Source organism: Plodia interpunctella, chromosome 14 (assembly GCF_027563975.2).
Source record: "Plodia interpunctella isolate USDA-ARS_2022_Savannah chromosome 14, ilPloInte3.2, whole genome shotgun sequence".
NCBI classification, from domain to species: Eukaryota; Metazoa; Arthropoda; class Insecta; order Lepidoptera; family Pyralidae; genus Plodia; species Plodia interpunctella.
Window position 1 is genome coordinate 3,551,263 of NC_071307.1, and position 17,073 is coordinate 3,568,335.

The window sequence follows — 17,073 nt, forward strand, 5'->3', positions numbered from 1 at the left end:
AACGGCTACGTGATCATCACAGTTCCGTGGTGCTCATTATCGTACCATATGATACAACGATTAATTAAATTGATTAAAAATATGAACATGCACCTACTACACACTCGTGCAGGGTCTTCTACCATAAGTCTCAGGCAGGAGAAGACCTACCCACAATTTTGTTAAAATTTACGTACCTAGTCAGATGTAGTAGAAAGTAATGTAAGTATGTAGGTATTTATCTACATCCTGTTTCACACATTTTAACACAAATAAACGTTACTACGTCATAAACCTTTGTTTTAAAGATAACGACGATTGAATGAGGGTGCGGCATTAACAAAAGAATATTTAAACAGTCTACTATCTTACTAGGAAGTTGCTTGCAAAAAAGGATGGATTTTTTGTGGGTCTCGGGTTGGGCCGTTGGCGAATTGTATTGTTCGAGTTTCTTGGGGCGGGGGATGCATTAAATGCAGTTAGGGTGCAATGAATCTTTTACCTGGAAAACAACGAGGGTTGGGTACTTCGGTAGTGTATTACCGAATTTCGAAGACACAGTATGTCTCGGTGTGCAGAAAAGTGGTTGTTGGTGCAGTGGGATGATAGTGGTGTTGATGTGGTGCATGTCAGGAGTTTGACGAATACCCGACATGAGGACATCCAGCCTGGAGCCCCTATGTCGGCTTTTTTGAAAGGGGAACCGAAAGCGGGAACTTTCATTTGTAAATCCCGTAAGTACTTGCCATTAGTTATAGTTGCATACTTTACATATTACATACCACATACAAAATAATGGTGTTGTGAAAAAACATTTTATCTTAAGAAAAAGAAATCGATTTAAAACTACATACAGAACACAGATCTAACATTACATGTAATATTCTTATATCTGTGATATAGAATCAATGGCGCGCCGTACAGCGGCCTTATAACCCACAGATAGAACATCTGTTCAGATATGTAAATCTGTACCCGTGATGGAACTTTGATGGTCGGTGATTTCTGTGTTATTTAAAATATTGAAGTGGTTAGGTCCTATAATCGAAAGATATAGCGATCTGACTCTTGTATAGTATTATCAATGTATGTAATTGACTACCACTTGCTTCCGGTGAAGGAAACATTGTAAGGAAACCTGCACACTGGTTGACAGTTTAATTCACTAATGAGCGGCAAAGTAATAGCATAATTTGGCACTAGATGTCAGTAGGTAGTCGTAAGACATGTTAGATGCCTTTGTTAGCCACCAGTGTTAGCAATGACACACATTATGTAGATATTAAACATTTAAGTACGCACATAGTTTAATTTCGGTACTTTTGTTCACCATTTATTGTTCTACGAACATTTTATCACCGATAGACGATCGTCACCTATTGGAGCAAATGCAACTGAAGATGAAGGACGAGGCGAAAGGCGGTCCAAGCGGGGAGGGGGGGCAGGGGGAAGAACCAGGCGACTTCTCAGACAGTGCCTCGTCATGGGAGCCTAGTGATGACCATGCTTCTGAATCCGACGAGGTAAATCTAGTTAATAGCTAACACTTTGCATTTTATTGTCGCGAAAAATTGAGAAACTAAAGATGAGTAGTTAATGCGGAAGGCAGCAGGACCAAGAACTGGCGACATCTTCAATAGGCGAACCTGGCGAACTCTTCACGGGAACCAAGTGAAGACCATGCGGATACCCGTTTTCTAATTCCAACGTCACGACTTGATATTCGCCTTAATAAAATAAACCAGGGTAGGTGAAAAAGGCTCATTTGGGCTTAATATTTCAATCACTAGAAATAACAATATGATAACAAACAATGAGTTATCTTAGACTGTTTATGCGTTTGTGTAACTATCGTAAGTACCTATTTTTAGCAATCTAGGTAAACTTGCGGTGGTGGTGTAATGGTTAAGACGCCCGCCTTTGGATCAAAAGGTCCCAGGTTCGAATCCTACTCGTGCCACATGAGTTTGTATACCAATCTGACTCATGTGAAGGAAAACATCGTGAGGAAACCTGCACACTGGTTGATCCTTATTGTGTGTGTAATGAAGAAGGTAATGGCAAACCACTCCATTAATAATGCCAAGAAAGTTGTTGTGTATGTTTCATTCCACGTAATAACCATGACCCTCAGCCATGAGGAATATATGACTATGAAGAAGAAGAGGTAAACTTATTCAAGCAGCAGCTATCTATAAATAATGTTAATTCTTATATGATTATTTATAAAATAAATCGTGTTTTAAAACAATATCATTTCAGATGGAGGAAAAGAAAGTGAAGTTGGACCACTTCAGAAAGCAATCTATACAAGAAAAGCCCAGAAAAAGGATACTCACCCCGTCACACAGAGCCAATGCAGTCATACCAGAAATTATGCAGCGAGGAAAGCACTCAACCAAAAAGCCAGCCAACAGAAAACGCACTTACGGATCCACTAAACCGATAAATGATGATAAACTGCCAGATTCGACTAAAAAGAACATGGCACGCGAAATAATACTACAAAATGTCACAATTGACCTCAATGATATAATGGAAATACGGGAGTGTTTCAGAGATCTATTTCAAATGGTCAAAGACATGTCGCTTGGTCAAGTCCCGTGTGTGGGAAATGCGCCAGTCAAACCTGACCTCTCAAATACATTGACAAACTTACCGTGTGCGACTGATGATGAGAAGGAGAATGATAGAAGCCGTAGTGCCGAGTCTGATCGCTCTGAAGACAACATTCTTATTAGCAACAAATATAAGAATTATAATGGAAATGACAGCAACAATACCAGCAATAAAAAAAGTCCAACACCGAACATACCGGAGGGTGAATGGGTAAATATAATCTCTCATATCTATTCATACTTGTAAATACATCGGTAGTATCGTACCTTATGTTCTACTGTACAGAGTCGGAAAAGTAGAACCAAAGGCGATAAAAAATGTGCCCATTTAGAAAAAAGTGCTCAAAGGCATTGTTACATATTATTTTAGTTACATTAAAATTCATTTAGTACAACCTTCATAGGAATCAATTGTATTTAATATTTCAATTTTAATTTGCAGATAGCAATCGGCAGTGGAAAGACGTTGTTACACAAAGATAAATTCAGGAAAGTCAATTGGAAATCCTACACAATAGCAACAAGAACATTATTACTGGCTTTATTCCCACGAAGGTAAGTAGTTAGCTACCTACTTTATTTTCTACGAATTAATCAAGTCCACGGATCCCTAGAAAGTCTAGCAAAATTTCAATCTTCTAACACAGGATTAAATTTCAGACAATTTACACTACACAAACAACTTAATTTTAAATATTAAAAAACTGTGCTATGGATTATTTGAAGGTAGGTGCTGCCTTTTAACGAAATCAGGATTACGAAAGTTACTAGCGTTTATTTGTAGTACAATAAAACGGCATTTGAGATAAGTCCCTAAATATAGGTGCCTAGTTCTAGCTATATACATTATCTTATTTGCTTTTTTCAGGATCTTAGCGACTCATTCTCTAACAGGGAAGAAGTCACCGGCGTTTCGAAACAAACCAGCGAAAATGTGTCTCGATCCAAAAATAATTTCCGATGTTATTATCGAAATCCAGGACAGATTCAACGTGAAAGAAAATCTTATCAGGTAAGAATATGCGCGTAGGAAGGGTGAATGGCACACAGTCGAATTGGAATGCATTACATTATAATTAATGAAAAGAATTGTCATAAATATTGTTTGATCTCTTACATATGTTATGTAGCATAGTAATAAGTACATGCTGCTTATTCTAGGAATCTGAAATTACTCTGAGATGATAAAATATGCGCGTAGGATAACCAAGGTCGGTTTCACTTTATTCCTTTATTCCCAAAATGTCGGCCCAAACACATCTGGGCTGGGTTTTCTCTGGACTTTTATGTAAGAAATTGGGGGAAAATCTGGGCGTCATTCGAACAACTACTTCCAAAAACATTCATGGCAAAATCCAGCATTAGCGATGACCCCTGGAAAATATGGTGGATGGCAATGGATATGTAGTACAATGAAATAAATTTATAGCAAGATACTTTCGGACGGGGCATAAAAAGGGGTTAATTTAGATATTTTTATTATTGTATTTTCTTAAAATAAAAGTTTTGAGTGTCAATCCAATTATTTATAATTTCAGGAGTATCATAACAACAAAGTGTGCTGACGAATGTAAAATGTACAAAATGAGACAAGATAGAAGAAAGACCGTGACTTTGATGCGGAAACAAGAAATTGTAAATGATGAAACTGAGGAAGACAGAAACAATAGAACTGCCTGATGGATAAAGAATTTCCAACGCATTCTCTTTGGACAAAATAGAATGAAATCTAAACTTAAAACATTGGGTTCATGGCTAGAATTCTAAAATAATTTCTACAATAACACAATTTCAGCCAATGTAATAAATTACATTTGTTTGACTAGATATAATTAACAGTGATTAAATTATTTCTATCTAATTTTAGATATTAATTACATAATATTTTTTCTATAATTGTTTCATATTACTTGCGTGCAATACATTGCGTATATTTTTTAGTATTTCTGCAACTTTAGATCAATTATATATTTATAGATAGAATACACACGGATTTAATAAGTACTTCGTACAACGGAGTACCTACTAGTTCCATGAGAATACATCATAGATAACATATTAAATGTTTATCATAGATAACATTTTCAATTTGACATCTTAATACACCAACGAAAGATGTCGCCAAGCTATTTAAAAAAGCATAAAGTAATTAAATGCACCATTTCATAGTTTAACTTATAACTTCTTTGTGGCATAGAACGACCGGCCTTTCAATAAGGTCTAGGTTCGTTTCAGTTATAAACGGTAACCCTGCCGAAATGAATAGCCTCTGTATCCTAATTACCCTGCTGGAATATGCCAAGCGGCGACAGAACAAGGTCGATATTAGTGCTAGCTATGATGGCTCTCATCAGCATCATATCGTCGGGCGTGAACTGCCAGCCGCTGAGCTGGCCCAGGCTTTGCAGCTTGGGGCAGCATTCCATGAGGAGTTCCACTGTGTCGCGGGTGAGGCGCGGCGCGTTCGGGAACCAAATGCCTTCGAGGTTATCGAATTTGTAGCGGCGAACCATTCTGAAATAGCGTTTTTTTAGATAAGCTTCGTAGAACTAAGTAAATATGGAGTTGGTTTATATTAATACTCATACAATGAAAATAGTTTGGATCGATTCCGAAAATGTTGGTAGCCGAATAAGAGTAGGTATCCGAATAGCCGAATGGCATACAGTCGAATTGGAATGTATCACATTACAATCAAAAGAATTGTCACAAATAGGTTGTTTCACATTATAGTATAGTAAAAACTACCTACAAGTCATTCTAGGAATCTGAAATTGATATTAACAACATTCAACTAAGATGATTCATGTCACATAAAACAATGTTTTTATGACGGTTAATAACTGATCAGATTTTTAATGTGTAGTGCAGCTATTAAGATACAAAAATAAACTCAGTGAAACGGGTTTAAATATTAAATACGCTCACTGTAGCTAGGTAAACTGCTCATTTGAACACAGATTGAGGAGAAAATCTTACCGTGACATGTCGTTGTCATCCAGTCTGATCTCATCACCTATGATCAGCTTCTTAAGATTAGGGCTTGCGGTCATCACGTACTTGAGACACGGCGTCGATAGGTTCCCATGGATGATCTCAATGTGCTCCAGCTTATTAAACGGAATCTCTTCTTCGTGCGTCGCCGTTTGAATCTGGTAGAACTCTAAACTCTCCAAGTTCCTACACGTTTCTGCTATCCTGGTAAAGTTGAAAGACCCCAGAGACGCAGAAAGCATCAGCGTGACAATTTTATATCCTATCTTATCTAGCAACTGATGCAGTTCATGACACTGAAATTTGTTTAACTTAATCTTATTCAAGTAATTCATCTCCTTGATCAATTGTAACACTCCCTGTTCAGGCTCTTCAAGATATATCGTCTCTAACATAGGGCAGAGAGCAACGATGGCTTTCATCGTCCGTAAATTAGTTTGGACATCGTGTAAATATTGCAACTTCGTTTTGAAATTCGGAGGGCAGTCCGTATTGTAGATATGATAGATTGATTTTCCTACAAACGAATAGCTGCCGAGATTTGTTAAGTTTGGCAGTTGTCTTATTAGTAAAGCTACATCAGTATGGTCAATGTTCTCTTCGCCGTACATTCCAATGTTTACTACTGTCAGACTTTGCGTCAGCTGTGGATTGCCTCTCAACATGGCATCTATACCTATCTCCGTAATATCTGTCTCGCCAGATATATCCAGTAGTTTTAAAACCTTGTTGTGCTCTCCTATGAACTTGAGCACTTCATCATTGGCGATGTAGGGTATATTCAAGGCGGTCAAATTGCTTAAATTCTTAATTAACTGGTACATTAGTGCTAAATGCTCGTCTTTCACCCATACGCCCTTCAGGTTGAGCGACGTCAAGTGATGCCCTTGCTCGGTAATGAGCTCAAGGACTTTTCTGTAATAAGGGCAAGGGAATATTCCGGTCGCTAGACTTTTGACATTTTCTTTGAGCAACAATCGCATGGTGAAGTATCTAATAGACGGATCGAGGTATTCAGAGGTAAGTATTAAATTGAGTAGATCTTGAAATATGTCACTGGTGGCTCCCATGCTTTCGTAGTAGGAGGAGACCATGGCGAATGGCAGGGCGACATCTTCTTCTGAGGCTACTCTCGAAAGAGTGTGGATAAGTTGTCTGGCTACCAACGATAATGTGATCTCTTGCAAGGGTGGCACTGGTAATTTAGGCGACATTTTCACTGCACTATTTTTTACTTTAACGAACTAACTTTTACTTTTTACGATAACGGTCACTACTTCTACTATATCACTTATGACTATGTTATTTGAGCATCACAATGAAATGTTACGGCTTTCAGTTTTGGGAAGAGAAAGAAGTGAAAAATTCGTGTAGTTATTTAGCTCACGCATGCGCAGCCAACTGTTGGCTCTGCGCCAACGCACGGTTTTGATTCAAACTCACACAAACTCGCGCGCATTATGTATTTATAGAACATTTATAAAAGGTGTTTACCGTGTCCACAATTGTTATTATACTCCAGTTTCGTGACATGTTTCCGTTATGGGGCAACGGCCAAAATCTTAACATTTTTTGACAGGATATAACAATTTTGATTGTAAATTATTAGGAATGTCATAATAAGTGAGTATCATATTGCACGTGGTGTTAAAGCAATAAATATAAGCAACAAAATAGATTTTGATCGCGTTCTTTATAAATTTAAACATCGTCTAAGTAATAATTACAATATTTGAAGTAACTGGTGTAAGTTTAAACGCATTTATAATAAAAATCCGTTAAAGTATAAGACGATTTGTTAAGAGCTGAATACTATATTAGGTTCATAAATAAATACTTAAATATTCGTATTACTTATTAAGATATAAGAAGAAATATAATTTGTTAAAAATTACTAACGAAAAACTTGCATGCAAGATTGTAATACGGTATAGGGCAGCAATTTTACATATTTATATATGTATGTTTTGTTAATAAAACTGATTTCTGACTTACTTAAAAATATTTATTAGTAGATATCAATAGTAAACATCGGAATACTACCAAACAACTTAAACTATATAAAATATACTTAATATCTAAAGTCACTTCACGTGGGAACTGGCAAACTTTTAGCTACTAACAACAGTATCTGTTCAGTGCTAAAACACCAGTTGGCTATTTCCTTCGACACCTTACACCAGTGTTCGCCGTGGTGGGGCTCAGCTGTTTTACAACGGGCTTTCACGTCCTCTTGTTGTTGCTCTGTGCCGTGCAATAGCTCGAACTTGTAGAAAAATGCCCACGCGTCGCCTAGATCTGGGTCGATTTTTACCTGTGAAACGTTTGTCGTTATATGATCTACGTATGATCTACGAGCTACGATCTATGATCTACGATCTATCTGTATGAGGCAGGGTATAAACCGTTGTTATTCAAACAATAAACGTTAAACTTTATTAAATTGAAAATTAAGGAATTGAGTATTCAAATAGTTTCGATGGAATTTTATAATTTGTTTATCTGCGCCCGTTCGGTTCGGTAAAAAAAATAAAAATGTTTTTTATTTTTTTTTTATTGTAAAGTCACTGCACTAACGGTTGCCCAAGGCGTGCAGTGAGTCAGAAATGCGAGAGGTTCGTTTTTAAACAAAACTTCATATTTATAAATTAGTATGGAAGTATAAGTAGGTACGGATTTTAATACACCTGTAGATATTCCTTTCTTTACTCTACACTACATACTATATGCAATAAACAAGGGACTATATAGACTATCACGTAATAAAGATCTCTTTCGGAGTTCAATACTTTTCACACTTTATTTCATTTGGCATTGGATCGCAATATTTTAGTTCACTCTTCCGTACCTATATTAAAATTATCACTCATTTAGTTTAAAACCAGACTAGTGTAATTAATGGACAACACTTAACGGCCCATATAAAACACTAAGCTTGATTCGCGGGTCCGATGGACACAAACAAAGAACCGCAGATAAATATTTATGATTACAGGTCCCTACAAATATTTGCCTAAGCTCGGGAACAAACCCAGGACCGATAGTGGGCCGGGCGTGATGAGGTAGCCACGTCAACGAAAATCTTAATATCCTACTATCCTAAATAATTAGCTACATCCCGGGGCTTCGCTCTCGCGGGTATATGGCAATAAAAAGCACCCTATAGGAATAATGCAATTTCCTACTGGTGAAATAATAACTTCTACACACATTCTTACAAACCTTATAGCATTAGCATAGTTTAGTGATCCACATAGTTGTTCGACGGCCTTGCTAATGGCAAAACAGCCGCCAGCGGTGACAGTGCAGTCAGGGTTGTCACAAAATATGAAAGACGATGCTACTGTATCTGTATTATTTTTTCCAAATGTTACAGCCCTATTGATTTAACTCCTAACGCCCTCCCTTCCCTGTCACTCCCAGTCAAGTAAATAGGTCGGTCGGCTGTGAAATTAGGTTTATATAAGTAGGAGATGTAGGTTTCAACCAGTTTCCGATAAGTGTATACAATATTATGTGTATATTAGTTATGCGTTTTGTTCAACCCGCGAAATTCTAAAAAAAATATATTGCATCAACTTACCGTTCGATTGAACCACTCGCGACATTTATTCAGCTTCCTCTCTGTCCAGAACAGCTGAGATACTGCCAGTAATACATGCGCGTCGTGTTCGCATTTCTTCAGCGCGTCCACCTGGCGGAGAAGGAAACTAGTTAGAACTAAGTAATTTACAATAGTGATATTTTTTAAGCTTTTATTGACATCAGAGAGATCCTGTTTAATTCAACGCATACAAAAATATTCGTCGGGAGTCTATACGTGATACCTACACTATATGATCATGCACATGCTAATAAATTTCGCATAGTCTTCGGCAACCTTAATTGTCAAGCCATTGGCAGCACGCATGTCATCTTTGACGACATCAAGCCAGCAAGTTTCTTGGGTTAGCTTCTTTACCAGGACCGTCAATTCAAAATCCGTCCATTTCCGTGGAAAAGATAGTTTTTTAAATCACATACTAATGAAATTAACATTACACCATTTTTTATTATAAAAAATCGAAAAATGTAATGACAGCATGGCCGCAGCTCTCAAAAGTAAGAACGACCCATAAATAGAAATAAACACTCACGCTCTTAGTCTTCCTCTGCGGACGGGACTCCATGAAGATGGCCTCGGCCCACAGGCGGCCGGCGGCGGGGCACTCCTGCAGAGCCTTCGCCATCACAGCGTTCGCTATCTCCACGCTGCCATTCCGCCTCTCCAGCCTCACGCTTTCTAACCTACAGTTAATAATAACTATTTCAGACGATTTGCTTCCTCAGGTGGTGAGCGTCGGAGCTCAGGGAAGTTAGCCTCAGTATACTACACTTTTTTTTTTTTCTGATGTTGCATTGGTTTCTTATGAAATCCGTTCCACCCTTACATACGTACTTGTAACCTGGTATATTTTGGATGTAACGCCGACGCATGTGGATCGAAAAGGCCCAGATTCGAATCCTACTCATGCCACACGAGTTTGTATGCCAATCTGACTCATGTATCATATTTTCACCGACCACCACTGGCTTCCGGTAACGGAAAACATCGCGAGGAAATCTGCACACTGGTTGACTATTAACTTGTGTGTGAAATGGAGAAGGTGAGGAGTACGACTATCAAGAATATATGCAATTAGAAAAGGTCAGAGGTCGAAAATGGTTCCTAACAGCAAGGGAAAGAAGTGAATGGCATAAATTGAGAGGCCTATGCCCAGCAGTGGGATATAAAGGGCTGCCGATGATGATGTTATGTAATTAAAGCGATTTTTCGAAGTTTTGTGGAATTGCACATATCACATATCCAATTAATAATATCTTATGGTTGATTTCCAGTTACGTATATTTCCTTAATCATTAACTAGTCAGATCAATATTAAAAACACAAAAAACCGTCCATAAATTACCATTACATGTAAAACGCTAAAAATTAATAAGAAATATACCATAACTCAGCGTTTTTGGGATTCCTCAGCCTCGCCTTCTCGAGCACGGACCTGGCCTTGGTGACGCGTCTCAGCTTCTCCTCCAGTCGCGACAGCAGAATCCACATCGGAACGCAGGTTGCACATTTCTTCAACTAGAAACAAAGATTAAATTTTTTGTGTAATAATAATAACACATTGTCATACAAACTACATGTGTAAAATCGGTTTAAGATATCTGCTTCAAAATTGAGTTGCAATAATCCATCCATACAAACAGTTACCACTCAAACATACATGTATGTTTGAGTGGTAACCGTTTGTACGTTATACAACGGTACCGTGTATAGAACATACATATTTAATCTCTCTAATAATCTTGACTCCTCATCATACATTGTTCAGCCACGCGAGCGAAGTCGCGGGCATCAGCTAGTACTGTATATTAACCTTCTTGTTATGTATGTACTTTGAACACGTGTCTTTGTACAAAAAAGATATTACAAACAATTAGACTAATATTAATAAAGTTAAATGCAAGCTAGTTAAAGCAAGATAAAACTAAGAGACTTCTTTTTCGTGGAGTCGACCGTTCTAATTGCAACTTGCAACATTACATATGTTGTTATCTTAATTTTTTTCGGAATAAAATTCTGCCACCAAGAGTTGTGTGTAATGATCCTTACCCCTTGCTGGTAAGTGTTGTGAGCCTCATCATCCCTCCCCATCTGTTCCTCAATCTGGCCCTTCATCATGTGAAGCTTCGCGTAGTCTTCGAACACTCTGATGGCCTCTTCCAGTAGAGTGAGGGCTTCGTTCAGGTTGTTCAGAGCCCATTCCAGTTTCGCTGATTTTATCATTACCTGATGACAAGTTTCAAAAGTTATAGTACATTGTTCACCGGGAAATGAAAGTCATAGATTCTAATGAGGTTGCATGTTGTAGTCGCAGACGCACGAGTTGTGAATTGTACTATCTTTCGAGTGATACGTAGTGCTTTATACGACACCTGTCTAGGGCGGTAATAAAAATAATAGAATAATTATTATTTTCTATTCATATGCAGGTAAGGTAGCATGGAAGAGATTGCACTAGCGATAAGTCATATTGTATATATTTCTAGTTGTCTATATTTTATATAATGTATTTTATATTATATCTTGTATTTGGTGCAATAAAATGTTTACTAACAGCGTAGATTTTAAAGTTAGCGAGCCTAGTTCTATTATTGAGTTAATGAAAATATTCCTTTAGAAATACACAAAAACAGTTTTAATTTAGAATTAATTCTTAAAAACAAATTTGATACTGCTGATTTAGGGGAAAAACCAAAACTACAAATTACCCTGGGCGTAGGAGCTGAGGCTCTCGCTTTGGCCAGCAGCCGTCTCGCTCTATCGTACTCCTTGTTCTCGCTCTCAAGTTTCACGGCCGCCAACCAGATCTCTTCGGAGTTGGGGTTCGCCTGGAAAGCCAATGAGAGGATGCCACGCGCTGCCGGCACGTCACCTGGAAATTAAAATAATATATTAATAAAATAATAAAATATAAATAATAAAATTCGAAACAATTTGCCGCCAAATCGTAATTTGATTTTTAAATGCACATTTGAATGGGCACATCTGTTTTTTTACCGATTTAAAAAAAAAGAATCTTCAGCTAGCTAGCAGAGCTATTTTTTTTCAGGATACAGAAAAATTGGACTGAAGGAGAAACATATAACTTCCAAATTTGAAATACGCTTCCTATATAATGGTCCCAGTCATTTAAGAAATAAATTTAAAAACACAATAAAAAAAATATATTACCCGCCAGCCACTTAGACTTTGCGCCCATAAGCCACAGCACCTCAGATTTAGGACAATGGGCCACTGCCCTTTGCAGCAATGCTTCCAGACTGGCCCTAGTGCCGTGTTGTTTCTCCAAGTACGCAGCTCGTAGCCAGATGGATTTTTTAGACGGAAACACGGATAATGCGTAGCCGTACACTGCGCGGGCGCACTCGTAGGCTCCTTCATTGGCACACTGAAAAGTCAGTTTTATGTAAAAACCACAATTTTGTAAAAAGTTACCAATAGTGCTATAGTAATGAGAAAACTCATGAATATATTAATTACAAACTACGGATGGTTCCTGGTCCAAGGGAATTCTATTGCCGTTCGAGAGGGATCACAGGGAGCAATAAATGTATTAATGAGCACTTTTGAACATTAATGATTTAATATATATATTTATAATTTGTATTCACTTTTCTAAAAAAAATCTACATAGAAATTTATAAAATATCTGTTACTCCAATAAACTTACCGCTTCAGCATCTTCCATCCATGTGTGTTTTTGATCTTCAGGTTCAATTCCATGACCTATGACGGCGCGAATAATAGCCTGCAAAAAAAATTGTATCAATCATATTAGCCTATTTCACAACAAATGAAATCAGCTACTTTTTTAATGTAAAAAAAAAATACAATAATTCATTTAGAACCTGACAGTGATTTAGAAGTAGTATTTATGGTATATATTTAGTGTATAAATTTATATACACAGAGAATATAAATATTTATGGTGTGAAATACCAAAACATAGATGCAAAGACAGCTATATCCATTTTTTATAAAACTACTAGAGATCCTGAATGGATATTGCTGTATTAACGTCTATCGCACATCACAGTGAAGTATACCTGACAAGTGTGTACGGCTCCGGACTTCTCTGACTCCATGGCCTCTTTGAACCAGTGCTCGCGGTTGATCTCCACGCCGTTCGCGCTCAACGACGTTATCGCGCGGTCTATTATCTTTTCCACCATGTGTGTGTTGCCTAAAAATTAAAAGGAATAGGTTATTTGACTAATATCCTTACATATTATAAAAATTTCTCCCCCCGGTGAGTCTGTATGAACGCGATAAATTAAAAAATAACTGACGGATTTTTGTACGATTTTTATCAATCCGACAGTGTGATTTCTGAGGAAGATTTAGATATAATTTATGGTGGTTTTACCCGAGCGAAGCCGAGACGGGTCGCTAGTTTTATGTATCACTATTTGAAGATTCACACATTTTTTGCTTTGCATGCATGCCTTTAAAGATATAACAAAATAAAAACATCTAAACGATCCATGCTAAATGACGCTGGTTTGTTCAGTTGTGCAGTTTATTCACAAAGAATTTACTGCATCTCTCAACCTTTTAAACCAGAACACAACAACGCAAGTACTGCGGCTGTATATAATGATTGAAAAAACTAGACTTACCATGAGCCTCTTCGAGCTTAGCGGCTGTCACCCAAATCTGTCTATCCGTGGGTATATTCTCACGCGCCTTATTCAGCACCTTCCTAGCATTCTCGTATGTTTCCAACCGTGCCAAGGCCAGCCACAGTTCAACGCTGGTAGGACAACATTCCACAGCTCGGGACAGCAGGATCCGGGCGTCTTCGGGATTCTCGAGTTCAACTGCTGCCTTCCAAAGGCGGACTGAGTTAGGAATGTGTTCTAGAGCTTTGCGGTACACGCGGCGTTTTGCCTGTGATGGAAGTGTAAGGAATTTTAATACCTATCTCAACTTTACTATATTTTGTTATTGGTGTACTAGAGACAAAGCCTGTTGTTCATAAAAAAGATAAAGCATATTTTAAGGTAAAGTATGTACCTATTGTGAATGAAAAATAATGTAGAGTGTGATAGTGATAAAAATAAAAATTATTACTCTACCTTTTATTTTATTTTTTTATGGATATACTTAGGTATATAATTTACGCATTTACTTTATAATAAACAAAAAAGATGAGGTCGACATAAATGAATTCCTATGCTTATTGGTTTGCATCAAAGTCTTCAAAATAAGTCATTACATTCTGTAGATTCATTCAGCGATTTTACGACCTGGTGTCTTGACGTCTACCCCATTTGGGAATGCTGCTATTGCCTAGTTGTCAAAACTGTTCGTAATCCTTAGTCGCTTCGTCACAACAAATGGAGTGGACCTATTCGAGGGCGGGGATCACACGTATAACTCTATACTACTGGGGGTCTCTGACCTTAGTCTCCTGCTCCAGTTCAGCAGCCTTGACCCATATCCGGACGCTGTGCGGCAGATTCCTCGCGGCGTGGGCTATGACCGCGCGTGCAGTGTCAGGAGGCTGCAGACGAGCCGCCTCCAGCCATAACTCTTCACTGCTCGGGTTCACTTCGCAACCTTTCATTATTAGGTTGCGGGCTGACTGCACTTTGCCTAGAAATTAGATTCACTTTTAAAACAACTTCATGGGAACTTCTTATAAATTTAAAAAATAAAATTAGGAAGTATTAGGAAGTTAAGGAACCAGAAAAATACTCAGATAAGAAAGAATGACATTGAACATGCATAGTGCCTCTTCAATAAGAAAGAAGCTATACCAACCTGTAACTTCTTCAAGTCTAGCACTGGCAATCCATGCCGGTGGATGGTTCGGATTAGTTTCTCTGACAGACTTCAAGAGCAGGCGTGCCTTCTTAATGTCATTGATATCGCCACCATAAGTAGGGATCATCGACTGTAAGTCTGTCAGGTAACCTTTCGGATCAACCACAGTTTGGCCAGTCACAGAGTCTGAAACTTGTGACAGTTTGACTGTCATCAAAGTGTTTCTGGCCTGACCAATCTTCCTCAAATCAAGGTCACCTGAAAACAAAAAGTATTGAATGGCTGGGAAGTCTGTATATTTATCTTTTTAGAGAAATTAAGAACCTCCAAGTTGAGTGATAAATTAAGAACTATTGTAACTTTATTTTTAATGTCTACCTGTAACTGCAAATGTGCTGATGGTTAAATTTTACTAGTATCTGATAATGTAACTTTGTTGTGAATAATAAAAATAAAATTATCTACCTGACGGTGTTAACATCCCAGGAGTCATAACACCAGGCATCATAGACGCCAATCCTGATCCTGGATCTATTGATGTAGAAGATTCTCCTCCTAGGTTTCTTGATAGTACACTGTCTGGCAAAGGCGTAAATTTCTCTGCTCTTGGGTTACGTTGTTTTCGGTTCCTCGCGTCCCCTACTTCTGGAATGGCTGACCACTCCTCCTCTGACACCATTTTCAATTCACGTTTCAAGTCAGAGAACTGTTGCTGTATTTTTGGTCTGTAGAAATTAGATTTTTTGAGTTATTATTTTTATGTGACACAATTTTACATCTTTTCAAAGTAATGGAATAAAATAATCCTGTATAATATTTTTGAAAATGGATATTAATATAATAAGCAAAAGCAACATTATTAAATTACCTATTGCATATATGCCCATTCCCATATGACTTGTTGCCAACAATATATATAAAGGTAACTTCAATTAAGAATCACAAGAAACTCTATAAATTGACATAATACTATCCACTTACAAGATTTCTTTTTTTACAGAAAATGAATTACACAACAGAATAATAAATGCATTGAGCTAACCTTTCTTGCCGGTATCTCTCAAGATCTTCTTTAAGCCGTTTCTCCCTGTATTCCTTTCTTTTCTCATCCATACGCTTGTCAATAGACTCGTAAATAGCATCTGCCTCAGCATCGTCTTTATCATAAGGATCCTAATAAACAGATACATTTAATTTTTAAAACTAATGATCATTAAAAATATCAAAAATTATCATCAAAACAATTTTTATGTTAAGATTTTATAGATAAATAATGAATGATAAATAAACAAACCTTGGAAAAAAGTGATCCACTATAGCCAGAGAACTCATCATAATTAGAATCATTTAAATCTTCATCATCATCTTCTTCTTCATTCTTTTTACGTTTTGCTGCTGGTGGAGCGTGTCGGTCATCTCTGTAATTGTTTGTTATAAATTATTATGAAATATTTTTACATCAACAGTGCTATATTATTTAGTTATGTTTATTTAGTTTACTTACGACACATCATTGGCATCTCGGGCTGGACCAATATCAGATCTGGTAGTGAAACCTGTAGCCCTGAAATAATAATAATTTGATTACAATCAAATAAATTATCATGGGTAAAATCGCGATAGGTACATGTATTTAATTACAAAAACGTATCATTACACAATAATATTTATAAAATAACTGTGAACTCACCCTCTACCGACACCAGCAACATAGCCCAAGGGTGCAGGAATACCCAGGAAATGTTTCTTGTTTTTATTGACGAATGCTTGCGGTGGAACAGACATGGTTGTTGGTTAAGATTACCTACCTAGGTACTACTACAATATTTTCATTAACTGAACTGAAACTTTTTTATATTTGTGGACAAAAGAGAAATGAAAAATCAAAATTATATTATATTGTGTTTCTATAAGAAATTTTTGTAAATGCCTATTTTTTCTTATTAAATACTTTAAAAGGATACCTCTACATATTGTGTACTAAATTCACGTCACTGTCATGCACGTCATAATGACTTACTAGAAATGTTACTACCATTACATACTAATATTAAAAGGACGCTTTACATTTAAAAAGTGTGGTTTAACTGCAGTGCAGTGCAGGTGGCA

The 17,073-nt window shown here is 37.2% G+C and overlaps 3 protein-coding genes across 3 annotated transcripts; 1 reads left to right on the plus strand and 2 right to left on the minus strand.

Annotated features, from left to right (window-relative positions):
* The first annotated feature begins 212 nt into the window (after nucleotides 1-212).
* On the plus strand, nucleotides 213-4,493 carry LOC128675352 (uncharacterized). Its single transcript, XM_053754697.2, has 6 exons — nucleotides 213-713; nucleotides 1,345-1,502; nucleotides 2,242-2,808; nucleotides 3,040-3,152; nucleotides 3,466-3,609; nucleotides 4,136-4,493. The coding sequence occupies exons 1-6, from the start codon at nucleotides 542-544 to the stop codon at nucleotides 4,275-4,277; spliced, it is 1,296 nt and encodes a 431-aa protein (XP_053610672.1). The 5' UTR covers nucleotides 213-541; the 3' UTR covers nucleotides 4,278-4,493.
* Nucleotides 4,109-7,001, minus strand: LOC128675350 (uncharacterized protein). The gene is made up of 2 exons (XM_053754694.2): nucleotides 5,577-7,001; nucleotides 4,109-5,111 (listed from the first exon to the last, which is right to left on the minus strand). The coding sequence occupies exons 1-2, from the start codon at nucleotides 6,803-6,805 to the stop codon at nucleotides 4,874-4,876; spliced, it is 1,467 nt and encodes a 488-aa protein (XP_053610669.1). The 5' UTR covers nucleotides 6,806-7,001; the 3' UTR covers nucleotides 4,109-4,873.
* Nucleotides 7,002-7,574: 573 nt separating this feature from the next.
* Prp6 (pre-mRNA processing factor 6) lies at nucleotides 7,575-16,970 on the minus strand. The gene is made up of 18 exons (XM_053754690.1): nucleotides 16,929-16,970; nucleotides 16,655-16,822; nucleotides 16,469-16,528; nucleotides 16,259-16,382; nucleotides 16,007-16,137; nucleotides 15,430-15,689; nucleotides 14,962-15,222; nucleotides 14,600-14,793; nucleotides 13,815-14,085; nucleotides 13,242-13,378; nucleotides 12,866-12,943; nucleotides 12,367-12,583; nucleotides 11,904-12,067; nucleotides 11,245-11,421; nucleotides 10,580-10,713; nucleotides 9,728-9,878; nucleotides 9,175-9,285; nucleotides 7,575-7,905 (listed from the first exon to the last, which is right to left on the minus strand). The coding sequence occupies exons 2-18, from the start codon at nucleotides 16,747-16,749 to the stop codon at nucleotides 7,681-7,683; spliced, it is 2,790 nt and encodes a 929-aa protein (XP_053610665.1). The 5' UTR covers nucleotides 16,750-16,822; nucleotides 16,929-16,970; the 3' UTR covers nucleotides 7,575-7,680.
* Between the last annotated feature and the right edge of the window lie 103 nt (nucleotides 16,971-17,073).